The sequence below is a fragment of the Hevea brasiliensis genome, chromosome 5 (genome assembly GCF_030052815.1).
Source record: "Hevea brasiliensis isolate MT/VB/25A 57/8 chromosome 5, ASM3005281v1, whole genome shotgun sequence".
NCBI classification, from domain to species: domain Eukaryota; kingdom Viridiplantae; phylum Streptophyta; class Magnoliopsida; order Malpighiales; family Euphorbiaceae; genus Hevea; species Hevea brasiliensis.
This window is the reverse complement of record NC_079497.1, coordinates 102,002,535-102,021,631: the sequence shown is the minus strand read 5'-3', so window position 1 is coordinate 102,021,631 and position 19,097 is coordinate 102,002,535. Positions and strand designations below refer to the sequence as shown.

The 19,097-nt window shown below is 32.8% G+C and overlaps 1 protein-coding gene across 1 annotated transcript; it reads right to left on the bottom strand.

The window, feature by feature from the left end:
- Nucleotides 1-1,634: 1,634 nt before the first annotated feature.
- Nucleotides 1,635-4,556, bottom strand: LOC110665307 (cytokinin dehydrogenase 1). The gene is made up of 5 exons (XM_021825365.2): nucleotides 3,668-4,556; nucleotides 3,076-3,203; nucleotides 2,720-2,980; nucleotides 2,352-2,614; nucleotides 1,635-2,266 (listed from the first exon to the last, which is right to left on the bottom strand). The coding sequence occupies exons 1-5, from the start codon at nucleotides 4,326-4,328 to the stop codon at nucleotides 1,957-1,959; spliced, it is 1,623 nt and encodes a 540-aa protein (XP_021681057.2). The 5' UTR covers nucleotides 4,329-4,556; the 3' UTR covers nucleotides 1,635-1,956.
- Nucleotides 4,557-19,097: the final 14,541 nt, after the last annotated feature.

Sequence of the window (19,097 nt, the reverse complement as noted above, 5' to 3'; positions counted from 1 at the left end):
AAGTGATGGATACAAAACTAAAAGCAGGTGGGGCTAGGCCTGGGAACGCGGAGGATCACTCGGGCTTAGATTGCCTCGAAATTAAACTAGATGAAGACGTGGGCGAAGGCAAGCTTTAGACTATGCTTCGTTGTTCCCCGATACAGCAACAATCCAAGTAGGATATAGCTTTGTCTCCGCGAAGCCAGAATCTCTTCATACCAAGGGCTTTACCAGGCCTCAGGCCAAGCATTAAGAAAGAGGTAATCTTTCATTCTCGATCTCAGCTATAACGATTAGAATAAGTTCTAGCTTCTTACCTTATTCTATTATATAGGTACCCTATTAGTGGGTTTGATAGCTTAATGATATTGCTTTTACTTTGAGCAGTCAAACTCTTGAATTGGGTTTGGACAATTTTTTTTTTTTTGATACCTGAAGAAACTTCATAGTTCCACTTTCATACAATGCAGAAGGTCAGTGCCAGTTCTACATTAAAAACTTGAAATTTTTCTGAGAGTTTTACTAAAGATTTTGCGCTTTTCTTTTAATAAATAACTCCCAACTCCTTTTTCTATTACATTTCACGCATAAGCTTGAATTCCTTTGTCAACATGTGTTTTTTCTATTATTGAACATCTCGATGCAGATAATGGAAGCACAATAAATGGAGCATCTGAATGCAACCATAATGATGCAAAAGATGTTCCAACTTCTCCAGGAAACAGCAAATACGTTAACATGGTTGAGAGAATTAGGTAAGGAACTAGTTTCTCAAAATGTACGTGTTGATGGAGACACATTTGGGGAAGTAAATATGGAGGATTCCATAACTGATGATGTTAGATGGGCTGGAGGCCTTGGAGCTAGAGATGATATAAGTAGCTTTCTTCCTGTTTCATGTGATTGAATGGACTTTGAAGCAACTACTCTTGACGCCAGAAACTATGAAGTGCAGCAGAGAGAAATATGCAGACCTGGTCTTGGCTGGAGGGAATCAGCAAAAGGAAAAGAGATTGTTTGTTATTGCTTACGCCGTGAGTTGTTGCAGTCAACTTTTTCTGGCATTATTTTGCTCGTAAGATTTTGTGGTATACGCATTACATGTTACTGGATTGTTTGGCTTTATTTATCACAATGTCATGTTTTTTTTTTTTTGCATAACTGGTATTGTGTTGGAAGAAACAGGTGGTTTCTCCTTGCCCATTGAATGATGGAAATTAGATATGGATAGCTTTCTGTATGACATGATTAAAATACCTAATCTGAGGTTAATGCTACAATTCCTTATTGGAACATTTACATACTTCAAAATTTCAACTTGATTAACAGTAATGTTAAATGGTCAGGTTAATTTCACCAATGGTGGTTGAAGTTGTACCTCATTTTAGTGTTGTCGGTTGTTGAACTTTGTTAACTATTGCACTAAAGGTCACTTCGACTGACTAGAATTTGGCCAAACTATGACTAGAATGCTAACATGGCTGTTATGTTAGCTTGTTACATTCAGAATTTTAGTAGTGGTAATCCTATGTGGTTTGACCATGTTCTTTCTTCTCTTTGATTATCTCCCACTTAAAATTATAGAGAGAGAATTGGGCAGATAAAGAGAAGAGAGAAATTGGTCAAACTGTACCACCCAATGCTCAATAAAAAAAAAAAAAAGGCTAATATGGTTGTTATTCCAATACTGCGGTCATGGTTTGGCCGAACATAGCGACAATTATGATTAACAAAGTTTAATTATTTTAGAGTTACAAATTGAAGTTCAATCATAGCGCTGAATGAGGGTATAACTTTGGAAGCTATTGGTGAAATTAACCCTCAAATGATCTAGTAGCTAGTGCTGCTTGTGGAAACTCAACAACGTATTAAGACTTCTAATGATTTACAGTTATCGGCATCATTGCTCCATATGGTTCTCGTGCACTTCGTTTATTTTGGGGCTTACCTGACTAGATACAGTTTTACGAAGGTTTATTTCCTTCTAAAGATTCTTTGGCCAGGAGCTAGGATTGCATAAGGGTCATAAGTTGATTTTCTCTGTACGAAAACTTCCCACTGAGTGCCAAAGTGAGCTTGCCATTCTTCTTGTTTGCCATAATGAGGCAAATATTGCTTTACTCCAAGATTAGCCTTGGCGCAGAAATCTAGAATTTTTTGGTTTTGGGTTAAAATCTGTTGCAAGCCGTCTTTGCCTGTGGAAGATGGTGCTGCGGAGGAGAGGAATGCCACTATATAGAAAATATTTTCTGCTGGGGTTATTAAAGATGTTCGATTGTTCCACCTGCAATGTGAAGGAACAGCGAGGTTTAGAATACAATATATTTGAATATGAAGAAATTGATATTTTTTTTGTTCCGTTAAATTACTTGGACTTGTTGACTGGATAGATGAGGATGGGACCATTGCTACCCTCTGAGCGAATGTTGCCAAAGACCTCTTGAGCAAATTCAGAAATTTTGCTTCTTGGGATTAGGAGATTCATCCATGGATGTGGAACTTCCCATAAGCCTTTTGTTCGGAGCTTTGTCTCAGACACATGCACTCTATCCAGGAATTCCACATAAGATACTTCTGACATGAGAAGTGTTGATGGAATATAACTTAGTTCTGACAGTAACTCCTCAGTTTTCTGTTTGAGAGGAAAAAGGTTAGAAAACAGGAGTTTTGATCAAGTGAATAATATTATGTTGAGCATATAATTAAAAGTGTTGTATATCACTCTTATTGACGTTACCTGGTTCATGATGTCAGATTCATCTGGATTGAAGTATTTAGCAATTTCCAGGCAATAAAGTGTTCTTCCATCTGAGATGAATTGGCTGGCTTGAAGTGGATCTTTGGGACTGAAGGAGGTCCTCCAGTTGTTGAGGAGACCAGTTCTGTTTATTATTACAAATCCTTCAATGTAGTCGAAAGATTTCTCAGATGATATTAAATACTCTTGGTCGTTGGAGAGTTTGGAGAACTCGTAGTACAATACCCTGATCCATTTCACCTGTCAAAATGATGGATTCCATTACAAAGTGCTGTAGCTGCGATAGGCTACCTGCTTTGTACCAAGCTTCTGAAAAAATGGAATATATAGTTTACCATCTTAGGCGCCCGTTCAAGAGATACTACAGCCCGAGTGATTATGCCAAACTGTCCAAGCCCTCCGAGAACACCATAAAAGAGATCTGCATTTTGCTGCTCGGAACAGGTAATTGCTTCTCCCTTGCCTACACCAAAAGTCCCAAAATAGATTAAGTAAATGGTTCTCATTTATTTATTTGACTTGTTTCAATTTAATGATTATAAATTAGTTATAATGATAATAATAATAAATATTAATTAATCTTATAAATGTAAAATAAAAAAAAATATTAAATTATTAATATAAAAATTAATACATACTAATTATAAATAAGTTATAAATAAGTTAAATCTCGATATTTTAATTTTATAATTTTTTATATTTATTTTTCAAATTTTTTAATAAAAATTTCATGATAGAAAATAAAATATTTAGAAGTTTGTTTTTCACAATATGATATGCATGGGTAAGACTGTAATTTCATGTTGAACTGATAAAATCAGTTGAATGCCCTTCCCGTCATGCTGATATGACAATTTTGTATATCTTGCACTATGACCTTAAGCAACGTGGTCTGCAAAACTTATGCAAGAGCATGCCTAAACGTACCTGTGATAACCTCCAGCTGGTAAACATTGTTGATCTGAGGTCCATGTCGGAACGCCTGTCCACTAATTCCGGCGTTTGATAAGGTGCCCCCTACGGTGAGATGAAGGTAATCTGTCCAAGATTTCGGTGCAAGCCCATATTTACCAGTTTCATGCAGAACATTAATCCACAACTCGCCCCCTGATACATCCACATAAGGTGTCTCCCCCATGTGAATCCGCATCTCTGTACCCTGAAGTGATTCCATGTTGATTATTATACCTCGATGAGCTTGTGCTTGACCCTGAACGGAGTGACCATGGCCTCTGGCTGCAACTGTTATCTCTGAAGTGGAGCCCATATCGAAAATATACTTTATCGTGGAGGAAATGTCAGCAACTGATTTGGGATACAGAACCGCTGATGGTTGGAAATGGTATCTATTGCCAAAGTCTTTAGCTGCATGTTCAATATCATCAAAGCTGAAGTAACCATCTAAATTCAGTGTTTCCAGCCAAGGGATGTTGGAGAAACTCTTATATGACGGAACACTAGAGTTCAAAAAAGAGGAGTTAGAACAAAGCTCGGATTTATCTGCTAAAGAGCACAAGAACAAGACCATGAAAAATCCGAGGAATATAATGGCCTTTTGTTTGATAAAGGATGAAGGTGGCGACCCCATTTTTGCTTTGAGAGATAAAGAGAGAGAGAAAGAAAGAGAGGAGGGGAGGATTTTCTATGTTCTCTTTTCTGAGGGTTCTCAAAAGGAGAGGTGCAGAAGAGGTTATGGAAATGGAAGGTGATGAGAAGACAATTTAAAGGGAAAGATTTTGGGCTGCATAGTCACAAAAGCAGTACACAGTCGGATATTCAGTGGTAACTCCGTGTGGGAACCATCCCTATACTTTTGTCTTGTAGGTTTATGTTAAGGATTTTCTTTGGGCTCTCCTTTTTGGCTTCCATAGTTGAGTAGATAAAAGCCACTAAAGTGAAAAATACTTCCACATACGTTAAATACTTTTTGGTGGTATTCCCTCACCTCATTTTCTTCTCTTCTCTTATCTCTTCTTTTCTTCGCTTCCAAAGTTCTCTTACCTACATGCTTTTACTACTTCAAGTAATGGTCACTGCTTTTACTACTTCAAGCAAATAGTATACAGTTTCAGTAAGTGATGAATTTGCTTCTGGTCTATATATTTATTCATGTCATTTTTATCTTTCCTCTTTATTGTGCCTCTAAAATTGACTCAGCTAGCTATCTGCTGTTGTTTGTGCATGCACTGTGTACCATATAGGATTTAATTGCCGGTATCGACGGGCCGGCCCCTACTGGCTATTGCGTTTGTATGCTCTGCCAGAGTTGTGTGTGTGGTCATAAACTCATTCATGAGTCATAATAAGGGACCTTGGTCACGTGATCTTCACGAGGGTTTTGCTTGTGCATAGAAATTTTTTGCAGTTGACTGGTTATAGTATGCCAACTAACATTATCTTATGACATCAATGTCCTTTACTTGAACTTCTTGTTTGTCTTGGATGTTTTCTAAAAAAACCAAATTCCTAGTGGTTAGCATTTACGTCTCCAATGTTTCATCACTATGTATATAAATTATGATCTTTTTTGTCCCCCCAAAAATTACAAAGAATTCCCTCAAGATATGTGATAGCAAAATTGGAAAAGAAATTACAGAAATGATGCCTCAAGTGTCCACTGTTCTAGTACTATTATTTTGGTTGATTGCAGTACGTACCATCTTTAATGTTTGGCGTTTAGGGGCCTGCAGGTACTTGCCCTCTGATTGGAAAAAGAAGGATGCCCGGAGAAGAGGAGTTCACATGGGATTAAAGGTAAAATTTATAACTCGATAAATATATAAATATGTGAATTTTATTTATTTTATATTTTAATTTTATTATATATATTATATTTTGCACGATAATTTTTTATTTAATATTTTACAAATAATAAATTGTGTACCGTTAATAGAAATTATTGCCCCATTTGCTTCTGCTATTGACTACCTAGTGAGGATCCATATTCAGTAGCTCTTTTGGTAAAACAAATACTTAGTCAGAAATTATTGGTTTTATTATTATTATTGTTGTTATTATTATTATTATTATTTTAAGGAAAGTAACGAATAAATTAACTTGTAATCTGGGCCACTCAAAGTCAAAATCTTTCATAATTAGCATTACAAAAATTTGGTAATATGCTCTTGGTGGTAGGCTTGGCCAGGGTTCGGTCTGATTTTAAATTTGAGTAGGCGTTTTCGGTTCAAATTGGAATTAGCTTTTCAGGGGTCTTTGATTTCAGTTAGGTTTCAGTTTTAATTTTAGTTTCAATTCTGATTTTAAATTTGATCTCGGTCAATTTTCATCAAATTTGATAATTAAAATTTTTTTATTTTTTAAAATGAAAAATTTTAATTTAATTTAAAATTGAACTAATCAATTTCAGTCAACTTTAATATCGATTAATTAATTCTGATTCAATTTCAATTCAAAATCGACCTTTAATATTCTTGTGGCCTTCAAAGGATTTTTTTCTCTGTCTTACCTTGGGGTAAACAAACCATTGGTTGGAACTTTACCTACTTTTATGTGGCTAAGCCTTTTTGTTCTCCCTGCTTAATTATCACCCTAAATGTGATTTTTCTTGAAATATTTAAAATTAAAATTGCAAACGAGCTATTTGATTCTTGGATTATTTGTTAATAAGGTTGATAATCCAAGACATAATATAATATTATAACAAGCACGCAAATTTAAAGCATACACATAAATTACACAATCACATAGTATTGAAAAGAGAAGAAGAATAACACAGGATTTAACGTGGTTCAACAATAAGGTCTACGCCCACGGACAAGATAAGAGAAAAAAAGTTCTGCTATGATGAAAAAAGCAAGATACAATCAATCAGAACTCTCAAACCCTAACCCCAGTGTGTTTCCTGAATCTCTCACAACTCTACTACAAATGGTAGAATTTTATAATATTTATACTAATCCATATCGCAGGGGCGTTGCCCCCACACCCCCAAAGAAATCAGTGGTGGGCTTCGAGCCCAGACCTATCGGCCCGTACCCTCCACTACAATCACAAATCTCACTTTTTATCCCAATCAGATAGCAGCGTGAAACTTTGGGGTCGTGTCACAATTCGAGTCCATAAAAAAATATATCCAAAATTCAAAGCCACAAAATATAACAATTCTTCCCCTTGGCTTGAATTTCCTCTATCATCAACAAAATAACCACAAAACACTTTATCTTGCCATATGCCCTCGCAAGAGCATTACTGAGTACTACAAACACCAACCAAGTCTAGGCAATGCCTAAACTTGCTGACTGGGACTCCTTTGGTCATCATATCTACTGGATTATCATGTGTAGAGACTTTCTGCATAACTACAGTCCCCTGAGATATAATGTCTCGAATGAAGTGATATTTGACATCAATATGCTTAGTTCGCTCATGCTACATCTGATTCTTTGTGAGATGTTTTACACTATGACTGTCACAAAATATTGTTGCCTTGTTCTGTATCAGCCCAAGATCACCCACCAAACCTTGTAACCATAAAACTTCTTTTACTGCCTCTACTAAGGCTATATATTCAGTCTCTATGGTAAACAAAGCAATTGTAACTTGCAATGTTGCCTTCCAACTGCTAGCACTTCCAGAAAAAGTAAATAAATAACCTGTCAAATACCTCCTCTTGTCTAAGTCCCCTGCAAAATCTGAATCCACATAGCCAACAACTGAATCACTCATCTTGGCCCTGTCAAATGTTAGACCAACATCTATAGTACCCTTCAAATACCTCAAAATCCATTTCACTGCCTATCAATGCTCTTTCCTAAGACATGCCATGTATCTACTCACAATACTAACTGCATGTGAAATGTCAGGTCGGGTGCACACCATAGCATACATGATGCTACCAACAGCACTCGAATAGGGAACACTAGACATGTGTTCCATCTCCTCATCTATTTTTGGTGACATGTCTGCAGATAACTTGAAATGGGTAGCAAATGGAACAGTCACAGGCTTAGCATTATTTATGTTGAAATGCTTAAGCACTTTCTCAACATAGGCCTGTTGAGACAAGAAAAGCTTCCCAACACTTCTATCCCTGGTAATTTCCATTCCCAATATCTTCTTTGCAGCACCCAAATCCTTCATCTCAAGCTCATCACTCAACTGCTTTTTCAGAATGTTAATTTGTGACATGCTTTTAGCAGCAATAAGCATGTCATCCACATACAATAACAAATAAATAAAGGAATCATCTAAAAGCTTCTTATGATACACGCAACTATCATATGAACTACGATTAAAGCTATTACGAATCATGAATGTATCAAATCTTTTGTACCACTGCCTAGGAGACTATTTCAGACCATATAAAGATTTCTTAAGTAAGCAAACACGGTTTTCCATACCTGGAATGACAAATCACTCAGGCTGACTCATATAAATTTGCTCCTCCAACTCACCATGCAAAGATGTTGTTTTCACATCTAGTTGCTCAAGCTCTAGATCATGAAGAGCAACCATAGCAAGTAAGACTCTGATAGAACTGTGCTTCACAACTGGAGAAAATACTTCATTAAAGTCAATCCCCACCCTCTGAGTAAAGCCTTTTGCTACCAACCATGCCTTATATCGAGGTGCTTCAACTCTTGCAGTGCCTTCCTTTTTCTTGAACACTCATTTGCAACCTACCACTTTTTATCCCTTAGGCAATGTTACAAGTTCCCAAGTTTAATTCTTATAAAGAGATTCAATTTCTTCACTTATAGCACCGACCCACTGATCTGCATCTGAATAAAGAAATAGCTTCTCTATAATTGCTGAGTTCATGCACATCAACTGTTTCAGCAACTGACAAGGCAAACGCAACTAGATCTGCATATGCATATCTCTGTGGTGGTCTAATCTGTCTTCTCTCTCTACCAGTTGTAATGCTATATGGTTCCTGTTGTTGTTGTTCAAGTGCATCCTCTTATTGATCAGGATCTTACACCTCATCCTCTGAATCATTGGACTAAACTGCTAAAGTATCAATATCAAGCTCTACCTGTTCTTTGCTATTGACTTCTCCCTCTGACTATCTAATGAAGCAGACTCATTAAATGTCACATATCTGCTGATAATTAATCCTGGAGACTTTGGATCATTGCACCACAACCTGTAGCCTTTCACTCTAGAAGCATACCCTAGAAATATGAATTTTCTTGCCCTCTGCTCATGCTTACCATCTCTCACATGAGTATAAGCAGGGCAACCAAATTCTCACAGCTGAGAGTAATCAGAAGGTGAATCAGACCAGATCTCAAAAGGAGTTTTGCACTTAATAGCAGTAGATGGAGATCTATTAACTAAGAAACAAGCTGTATTAATTGCTGCAGCCCAGAAATCCTTTTTCAATCCTAAATGTGAGAGCATGCTTTGTGCTTTGTCACAAAGCGCTCTGTTTATGCATTCTGCAATACCATTCTGTTGTGGTGTCCTTGTACAAGTGCGATGTCTCACTATACCTTCATTGTTGCAGAATGCATCGAAGTCATGATTGCAAAATTCTAACCCATTATTAGTTCTAAAACGCTTGACCTTCTTTTATGTCTGCTTCTCAATCATTGTCTTCCACTTTACAAAGGTTGAAAATGCCTCATCTTTTATTTTTAGAAAATACACCCACACCATCCGAGAGTAATCATCAATCAAAGTCATGAAGTACCTGGCATCGCTCTTGGAAGGGATTCTGTTAGGACCCCATAGATCTGAGTGGATATAATCCACCGTTCCTCTGGTCTTGCGTACTGCCTTTTTGTCGAACTTCACCCTGGTCAATTTGCCAAACACACAGTGTTCACAAAAGTCCATAGATTATGTTTTCTGCCCCTCCAACAAATCCTGCTTGCTTAACATAGATAATCCTCTTTCACTCATATGACCAAGACGCATATGCCACAATTGAGTTTGATTCTGATTATTGCTTCCGGATGCTACTGCAGCTTCCCATGAAACTATACTACCCTGAAGAAAATATAATCCTGAAACCAAACTACTCTTCATGAGTACCATAGAGCCCTTGCACACTTTGATAACTCCATTCTCTGCATGGTATCTGAATCCATGAGAGTCAAGTGTCTCAAGAGAAATCAGGTTCCTCTTTAGTCTTGGAACATACCAACACTCTATAGTTCTGACAACGCCATCAAACATCCTCAATTTGATGTTACCAATTCCTTTAACAGATAATGCACAATCATTGCCCAGAAACACCTTGCCACTCATCTGTTTGTAAGTGACAAACCAGTTTCTATGTAGACACATATTATAAATAGCACCAGTATCAAGAATCCAGTAATTTTATTCATGATCTGAACTCACAGATAAAATTTCTTCAGCACTGTCATCACCATTAGAATCAATAAAACTATCAACCACATTCACAGAACTTTCTGGTTGCTTTCCCTTTTTATTTTTCAACTTAGGACAGTCTCTCCTGTAGTGACCTTACTCCTCGCACTCAAAATAGTTGGCTTTTTTCATTCTTGACTTAGATCTGGCCTTAGAATTCTTCCTACTGGAAGAACCCTCCCTTGAATGTGTTCTTCCTCTGCTCACCAAACCTTCCCCCTCAAATCTTTCTCTATTATCTGGAAATTTCTTTTTCAACTCCTTCGATTTTAGAGAATTACTAACATTTTCTAGTGAAATACTGTCTTTCCCATACAATAGAGTATCAAAAAAAGTTTCATAAGAGGGTGGCAAAGAACATAACACAATAAGGGCCTGATCCTCACTATCAATGTCAATATCAATATTCTTCAGATCCATAATGATTGAATTGAATTCATCCAAATGTTCTTTAATGGGCGTGCCTTCGCTCATTCTCATATTGTAAAGTCTTTTCTTCAGATACAGGCAGTTGGTCAGCGATTTGGCAGAGTATAACTCCTCTAATTTCTTCCATACTGTAGATGATGAGCTTTCACTAGCAATCTCACATAGGACATTATCAGTTACGCTCATGAAAATCGTACTCAAGGCTCTCTCCTTTAGATTAGCCTTCTCCGCCTCTTTCATACCTTCTGGAAAGTTATCCTCGATTGCCTTCCATAGACCTTGTAGGATCAACGAAGATTTAATTTTAATATTCCACAGACTGAAACTTGATTTACCATCAAACTTCTCCATCTCACACTTCATTGAAGACGATGCCATCTATAAACCCTAGGTTTTGCGCACAAAGCTCTGATACCAGTTTGTTATAATAAGCACACAAATCTAAGGCACACACATAAATTGCACAATCACACAGTATTGAAAAGAGAAAAAGAATAACGTAGGATTTAACGTGGTTCAAGCGTAAGGTCTACGTCTACGGGCAAGATAAGAGAAAAAAAGTTCCACTATGATGAAAAGAGCAAGATGCAATCAATCAGAACTCTCAAACTCTAACCCCAGTGTGTTTTTCAAATATTTCACAACTCTACCACAAAGGATAGAATATTACAATATTTATACTTGTCCATACCGCGGGGCGTTGCCCCTGCACCCCCAAGGAGATTTGTCGTGGGCTTCGGGCCCGGGCCTATCGGCCCGTGCCCTCCGCTACCACAACAGATCTCACTTTTTATCCCAATCAGGTTGCAGCGCGAAACTTTCATGTCAGGTCACAATTCGGGTCCATGACAAAATATATCCAAAATTCAAAGCCACAAAATATAACATATAATTTTAAAGTTTCTCATGATAAACAAATTAAGATAGAATATGATCTTAAATTCTGCTAAGCAGGATAAGTTTTCTCCAAATGGTGGGTTTTAAGATCAATCTGTGCGCCCTCTGGGGCGACAACAAGATGGGTTTTGAGACAATGCAGAGATGGTAAAGAAAAGGAGAAAAACGCATAGAATTAAGAAAATATTGGATAATAACATATATATAACATAGACGTGAGGATCCTTGAAGCTCAAAGATAGAAAATTGGTTAACTGTTGCGGGTTTCAAATTTTTAATTAACATCATGTGGTTGCGCTGATTAAGTTGAACTTAATTAAATTAAAATTATAATATATAAAATTTATTTAGTCGAAATTTATTGCCTGATTGACTGTAATATATATATATATATATATATATATATATATATATATATATATATATATATATATATATATATATATATATATATATATATATTAAAATTTAATTGACTATTGAATATTAATTTAATGGCAAAAATGGGCTTATGGCCAACTTTCAACTTAAGTTTTGCAATAATCAAGTGAGTCTCATGATGCAAGTATAATATTAAATTTGTTCTATGTTTAATTTAATCTATTTTTATATAAATAAATAAATTATTTTTATAGTTTTATATAATTAGAATTAAAGATTAATTAATTATAGTTAAATAAATTAAAAGTATAAAATATTTTTTTATATTTTCATATGATAAATTAAATTAATTAAAACCAAAAATTAAATTCATATGATAAACTTAGAACTAAAGAAGGGGAGAAAGATATTTATAGATTAGCAAGGATGAGAGAAAGGAAATGTGAAGATTTCAATCAAGTAAGGTGCATTAAGGATAAAGAAGGAAAAGTGTTGGTGAAAGATGAGGACATTAAAGAAAGATAGAGAAATTATTTTAATGATCTCTTTAATAATAGTCAAAATGGTAATAGCGTAAATATAGACTATAGAACAATAGAAAAGAATGTGAATTATACTAGAATGATTAAATCTTTAGAAATAAAGAAAGCACTTAAGAGAATGAAAGTGGGTAAAGCCTGTGGACCCGATGGAATACCAATTGAAGTGTGGAAGTGTTTGGGAGATATGGAAGTGACATGGTTAACTAAATTATTTAATAAGATTTTAAACTCAAAGAAAATATCTGATGAATGGAGGATGAGTATTTTAGTACCTATTTTTAAAAATAAGGGAGACATACAGAGTTGCTCAAACTATAGGGGAATTAAACTCATGAGCCATACTATGAAGTTGTGGGAGAGAGTTGTGGAGCATCGACTACATCATGATGCTTCTATCTCTCTCAATCAATTTGGCTTCATGCCCGGTTGTTCAACTATGAAAACGATCTTTTTCATTAGAAGCTTGATGGAGAAATATAGAGATGTAAAAAAAGATCTACACATGGTTTTTATTTATTTGGAGAAGGCTTATGATAGTATTCCAAGAGATGTCTTATGGAAAGTGTTAGAATAAAAGAGAGTATCTATTAGGTACATACAAGTATTGAAAGATATGTGTGAAGGAGCAACTACTATTGTGCGCACAGTGGGAGGGGACACAAGAGATTTTTCGGTCTCAGTTGTATTACACCAAGGATCAGCTATAAGCCCTAACCTTTTTACATTAGTTTTAGATGAATTAACAATATATATACAAGAGAGTATTCCTTGGTGCATGATGTTTACGGATGATATTGTTCTGATACATGAGACACGAGAAGGAGTCAATAGAAAGCTAGAGCTTTAGAGAAGTACTATAGAGTCAAAGGACTTTAAGTTAAGTAGAACGAAGACATAATACATGCATTGCACGTTCAGTGAAGGCCAAACTGGTGATAGGGAAGGAGTTAGTTTGGATGGAGTGGTACTATCCCAAAGTAATCACTTTAAATATCTTGGTTCAGTCCTTCAAGTAGATGGGGGATGTGAGGAGGATGTTAGTCACAGGATTAAAGCCGGATGATTGAAGTGGAGACGTGCCACAGGAGTTTTATGTGATTGCAAGATTCCCAATAAGTTAAAAAGAAAATTTTACCGTACAACCATACGACCGGCCATGTTATATGGTAGTGCGTGTTGGGCACTGAAGGAGTCGTATGCGTCTAAGATAAGAGTTGCAAAGATGAGAATGTTAAGGAAGATGAGTGGCCATACTAGACTAGATAAAGTCCGTAATGAGAGTATTAGAGAAAAGATAGGAGCGGTGCCAATTGAGGATAAGTTGAGAAAAAAGAGATTGAGGTAGTTTGGCCATGTGAAGCGTAGACATACGGAGGCTCCAATTAGACAAGTAGTACACATTAGGTTAGAGGATAGAAAGAAAAAAAGGGATAGACCTAAATTGATTTGGAGGAGAGTAGTATAACATGACCTAGAAGCATTCCTCAAAAACACATTTTTGAGGATTTAACCCAAAATCGTTTAGAGTGGAAAAAGCGAATCCATATAGCCGACCCCAAATTTTTGGAATAAAGATTTAGTTGAGTTAAGTTGTATACTATTAATTAAATTAGAATATTGTAATTTTTTTAATAATAAAACATTATTTGAAGTATTTTTATTAATTAAAATTGAACTAAATTTGACATACTGAACAAGTACAAGGAAATAAATTGAACATTAATCTTAATATAATTCAATCCACATTCATTATCTTATGGTTATCACCTATCAAAAATTAGATTTAACTTAAATTTAAATTAAAATTTCTAAATAAATTATGCTCAAAAGTAGAAAATATACTACATTGGACATATTCAACAAATACAGGAAATAAATTGAGCATTAAACCATTTTATTTACAGAATGTACTATGCTAATAATCTTTAATTTTAAGGTTAAAATTATGTTATTATTTATTTGAATCTTTATTGACTTGAGAAAATTTACTTTTTAGTGAATTGAGATTAAAATTTTACTGAATTCAGTTTAATATTATTAATTCTTTCTAGTGTTAAGGATAACAAGTTAATTATATTGTAATAAGCATATGCGACCTTAGTTTCGTGATTTATCTCTCATTGATTTTAATTTAGATAAATTTTGAAATTTGAGTTTCCTTCCTACCCTTCATAAATAAATTTGCTTTTCCTTCTTATTTTAAAAAATAATAAAATAAAAATTAATATATTTTTTATAATTAATTTTGACTAATACTCCAATTTAAAATTTCACAATTTTGAAAACAATTTTAATACTCATAAAAAATTAACAATTTTCCTTTTAATTTTTATTAAAATAAGATATATTTTTTTAATATAATTAGTTTCATCTAAAATTTGAACTTCTATTATGAATGCTATTAAATTAAAGTTCATAAATCTACAAAAAAGAATTTTAATCTATAACAGGTAAAAATTTTGAAATAAAAAACTAAGCCGCAATCCCCATAAAAGGTGAGCAATGCATTTTCAATTAGCACAACATCCACTTTGTTAACTTGCAGAAAAATAAAATCCCCATTTTTAATGTTGAAATAATTGTTTTAAAAAATTTTACGATTTGACTTTATATATATATATATAATAAAGTCAATATGTATTGATTTTGTGTTTTCTTGATTCCCATCCAGACAAAAAATTTCATAAAATGGTTTATTTCTATAGCATGTCTTTAAGGATTTAGTTTTTTATTATCAATCCAATTGCGCTGTTTACTTTCTTTCTTTTTCTTATTAATGAATAAATCTTTTTACTTGCATGACTTAGATATCTCGTATTTCTCAAAAAAAGTAATTTGATTGATAAAATTTAATTAAATGAGTAAAAAAATAAGTCTTTATAAGTTTTTTCAATTTTACATCAATTTAATTTTAAACTTTCACATTAGTCTTAAATCTCAATTTTAGTAATTAGTTTAATTAAATTATTTAATTGATACAAATAATTAAAATATTTTCGTACATTGCTAACTTTTTTCTATCCTTTTAGTTTTATATCAATTTGAGCAATTATTCTTAAATTGATAAAAATATTATTTTAATAATTTTTTTATTATTTTCAAAATTATAATTAATTTTATTTTGGTTATATTATTTGTTTATATTTTATGCTTGAATATTTGTTTTTTTTATTTATTTGCCTTAAATTTAAAATAATATAACGAGAAAAAGGTGAATTAAAAATATAAATAGAAAAAAAAATTAATAATTAAATTAATAATATTAAATAGATTATTTATTTATTATATTTTTATCAATACAAAGTTTGTTAAAATTAATGAAAATACTAAATTGTAGAATAAATTAATAAAATTAAAAGGAGCAACTAAAATTGATAATGAATGAAAAAATTTAAATTATTTTTTATCAATTTATGAGTTTAATTATTTTTAATTAAATTTATTGTTAAAACTGAAAATAGTAAAAAAAAGTTTATGATAAAATTAAAAATTTTAACTAAGATTGATAAGGTTTTGATTTTTTTTTATTTAGCCTTTATAAAAAGCTAAAATTATTCATTTAATTTAGTACAATAATTAAAGCATTAAAGTTGTATTGGTAATGCTGTTAGGTTAGTGATATATTGATTGAACATTTGTTTAAGTAATATAAATTATCAGGATTTTCATTCTAATAACTTAAAAAAAAAAGTTATATATGTGAAATACATATTTACACTCCTATACTATTTGGGATTAACACATTGACACTTAACTAAAATCGTAATTTATTAAACACTTAAATTTAAATAATTAAATACAAATTAACCATATAAATGATAATTTGTCAAAAAAATAAAAAACTGTCTCACATTTTGTTTACCGTACTGTAAATTTTGCTAATCATGTGTTATAGATTTTCATCGATGATATCATTTTATTGAGAGTAAGTTTGTCCTTTCATGAAAATTTAGAGTATAATTTGTAAAATTTAGAGTACAACCAGTAATAAGTGAGATCATTTCATATATTTTTGACAAGTTATCAAAGACATGATTAATTTATATTTAATTGTTATGACTTTGATAAGTTTAGATTTTCAATATATTAGTGTCATCTCATATGCAATAAATAGACTAAAAAAATACAAATTTACTTTGTGGTAGAAGGATAATGGTCCTAAAAAAAAAAAAAGCAAATTGGGAAAGGGCTAATGAAGATAAATTGAGAAAGAATTGCAATGTATAATAGAAATGCAAGTCAATTACTACTATTTGTATGAATTTGTACTATGGAAAAATTTGGTCAATTTGGAATTTAATTTTTCCATATTTGATGTTGAAAACTATTACATCACTTAAAATTGTAATATCCTTTTATGCTTAAGAGATAAATTTGCACTCTCTCATTGCCTTGTGAATCCTTATAAAGACAAAAGGTATAGTTTATTTAATTATATTAAGTCTAGATATGACATTTATTTGGTAGTACAATAATTTCTTGCTATTGTAATTTCATTTTAGTTAAAAACACAGTCACCAACCTTCAATTTCATTGAAAGATATGAAACATCACTTCTTTTCCTAGTAAAAGATAAGGGTAGGAGAGGGTTTGGTGACATTTTTTTTTTATCCTAATACTATATAAAATGGTTTTAAAAAAGTAGCATTCTCTTTTTCTTCCTCTTCTATTATGTTCATGCATCGTGTTACTTGGTCACACTCCTTAATTTTATTAAAAAAGTTTTGTAATATCCAGAATTTTTAAAATGTCTCATAACACACTTTAACTCCTGTAAATGTTTCATGATAAATCTCAATACTCTTGTAAAAATGGAATTAGTCTATCTTTCATATCCTAGTCAACAGATCACCATGTTAATACGATTGTATTTTATACTTTTTAGTTTGTAAGTTTTAAAAATATCTTAATTTTATTTTATAAGAGTTGAGATGTGCTATGTGATGTTTTAAAAATTTAGAGTGTCACAAAATTTTTTAATAAAGTCCAAGTGTTTCATAGAAGGGATTAGGAACTTGTGAGATAATAGCCTTGGAAAGAGATGCTCCTTAAGAAGTGCAAGGGGATATTGTACTCTTCAAGAAGTGTTAAGGGATGATGTGCTTCCTAAGGGATGGTTCTGCTTTCCCTTGGATGTGTTGGATTGGATTGAGTCCAGTTTTTCTAAATTGCACTCAATGAATTAATATATTTGGCCATTAAATGATGTGAATTCTTTAACCGGTGAAAGTTCAAATTTAGTTGAATTTTTTTTAACATGTTCAAATAAGCTAATTTTTTTCATTTTGATTAAATAAATTTAAATATTTTAATTTTAATTTAAATAGACTTAAAATTTTTAAATAACAATTTTTAATTTTTAGTAATAAAATATTAATTTTATATTTTAAATATTTAAAATCATTATTATTTTAAATGAAATTAAAAAAAATTAAACCCACAGAAATTAAGAAACACCAATTTGACGTCGTGCACAAGAACTCATCCTCCTCTCATCTTCATCGTCATCGTGCTTCACCGACTGGGCCTTTGGACGGTGTGGTGCTGCACCTAGAAAGGTTCCAGACTGATGGGCGTCGTGCCAGGTAATGTCGTCCGGCTTGCTGGTGGCACTAGGTTCTCGGCAGGACACTGATCCTACGATTGCTATAACAAGAATGCGGACACAGTAAAGGATGGAGATGGGTTGTAGTGTGAGGTTTCAAACTGAGGGAGATTGAGATTGGATTTTGTATGCATTGATACTTGCCTAAGAAAAAGAGGGTGAGGTGATGCTGTGCGTTGTGGTATGGATCGATTGGTGCATTGGCATGCAGGAGATGGATGAGGCGAGGTCAAATGGGTTTGCTGTATGAGGCGATATAAAATGGGTAAAGCGATTCTTGGATTGGTGTAAATGGAGGTCTGGATTGCGTAGAAGCGAAGAAAATGGGTATGGTTTGTGAGCTGACCGAAGGGAAGTTTTAATGGAGATCTAGGTTTGCTGTGTTGGGTTTTTGGTGTTCTTGCACTTTCCAGAATTTGGTTTTTTTATTTTCCCCTAGAATTAAGTCGTTGAAAGTTTGTATTTTTATTTTATCAGATGCTATAAGATAATTTGAGCAATTTCTGGAATTGAGTTGTTGTTGTTGCAATTCTGGGTTTTTGTTCTTAATTTTTTTAATTTTACATTTTTTTTTATTTTGATTAAAGTAATAAATATTTTTAATATAAAATTAATATTTTATTATTAAAAGTTTCAAAATTATTATTTTAATTTTATTTACAAGAAATTGGCCTATTTAAACTTAAATAGAAAGGTTTAGGTTTATTGGCTTAAAAATAAAAATAGACTTGTTTAAACATGCCTTAAAAGTTCAAGCTTCCATTCTTTACTTGATGAATAGCTCATAAGACTATATGTAATGAGTAAGGATGATTTTTTTCTTTTTGAGAAGATAAAAAAAGAGTTTTAATTAAATGGAGATAGAATACAAATTTAAAGTATAAATATTATACTACTATAATTTTGTATGAGAAAATTTAAGAAAAATTATTTATACAAAATATAATAACAACTATCTTGATTTAAAGATGTTAATCATATTGACAAAGCATTTAAGTTGGCCAGTCAGCGGGAAGTACGCTCAACTCAATAGTAATCTACTACTGTTTGACTTTATGGTCTTTCTACGAGTTCGATCTAAAAACCATTAAACTTTGATATCCTCACAAGGAGAAAATTTTTAATTCTTATTATTGCACATATACCTAAATAACAAAGC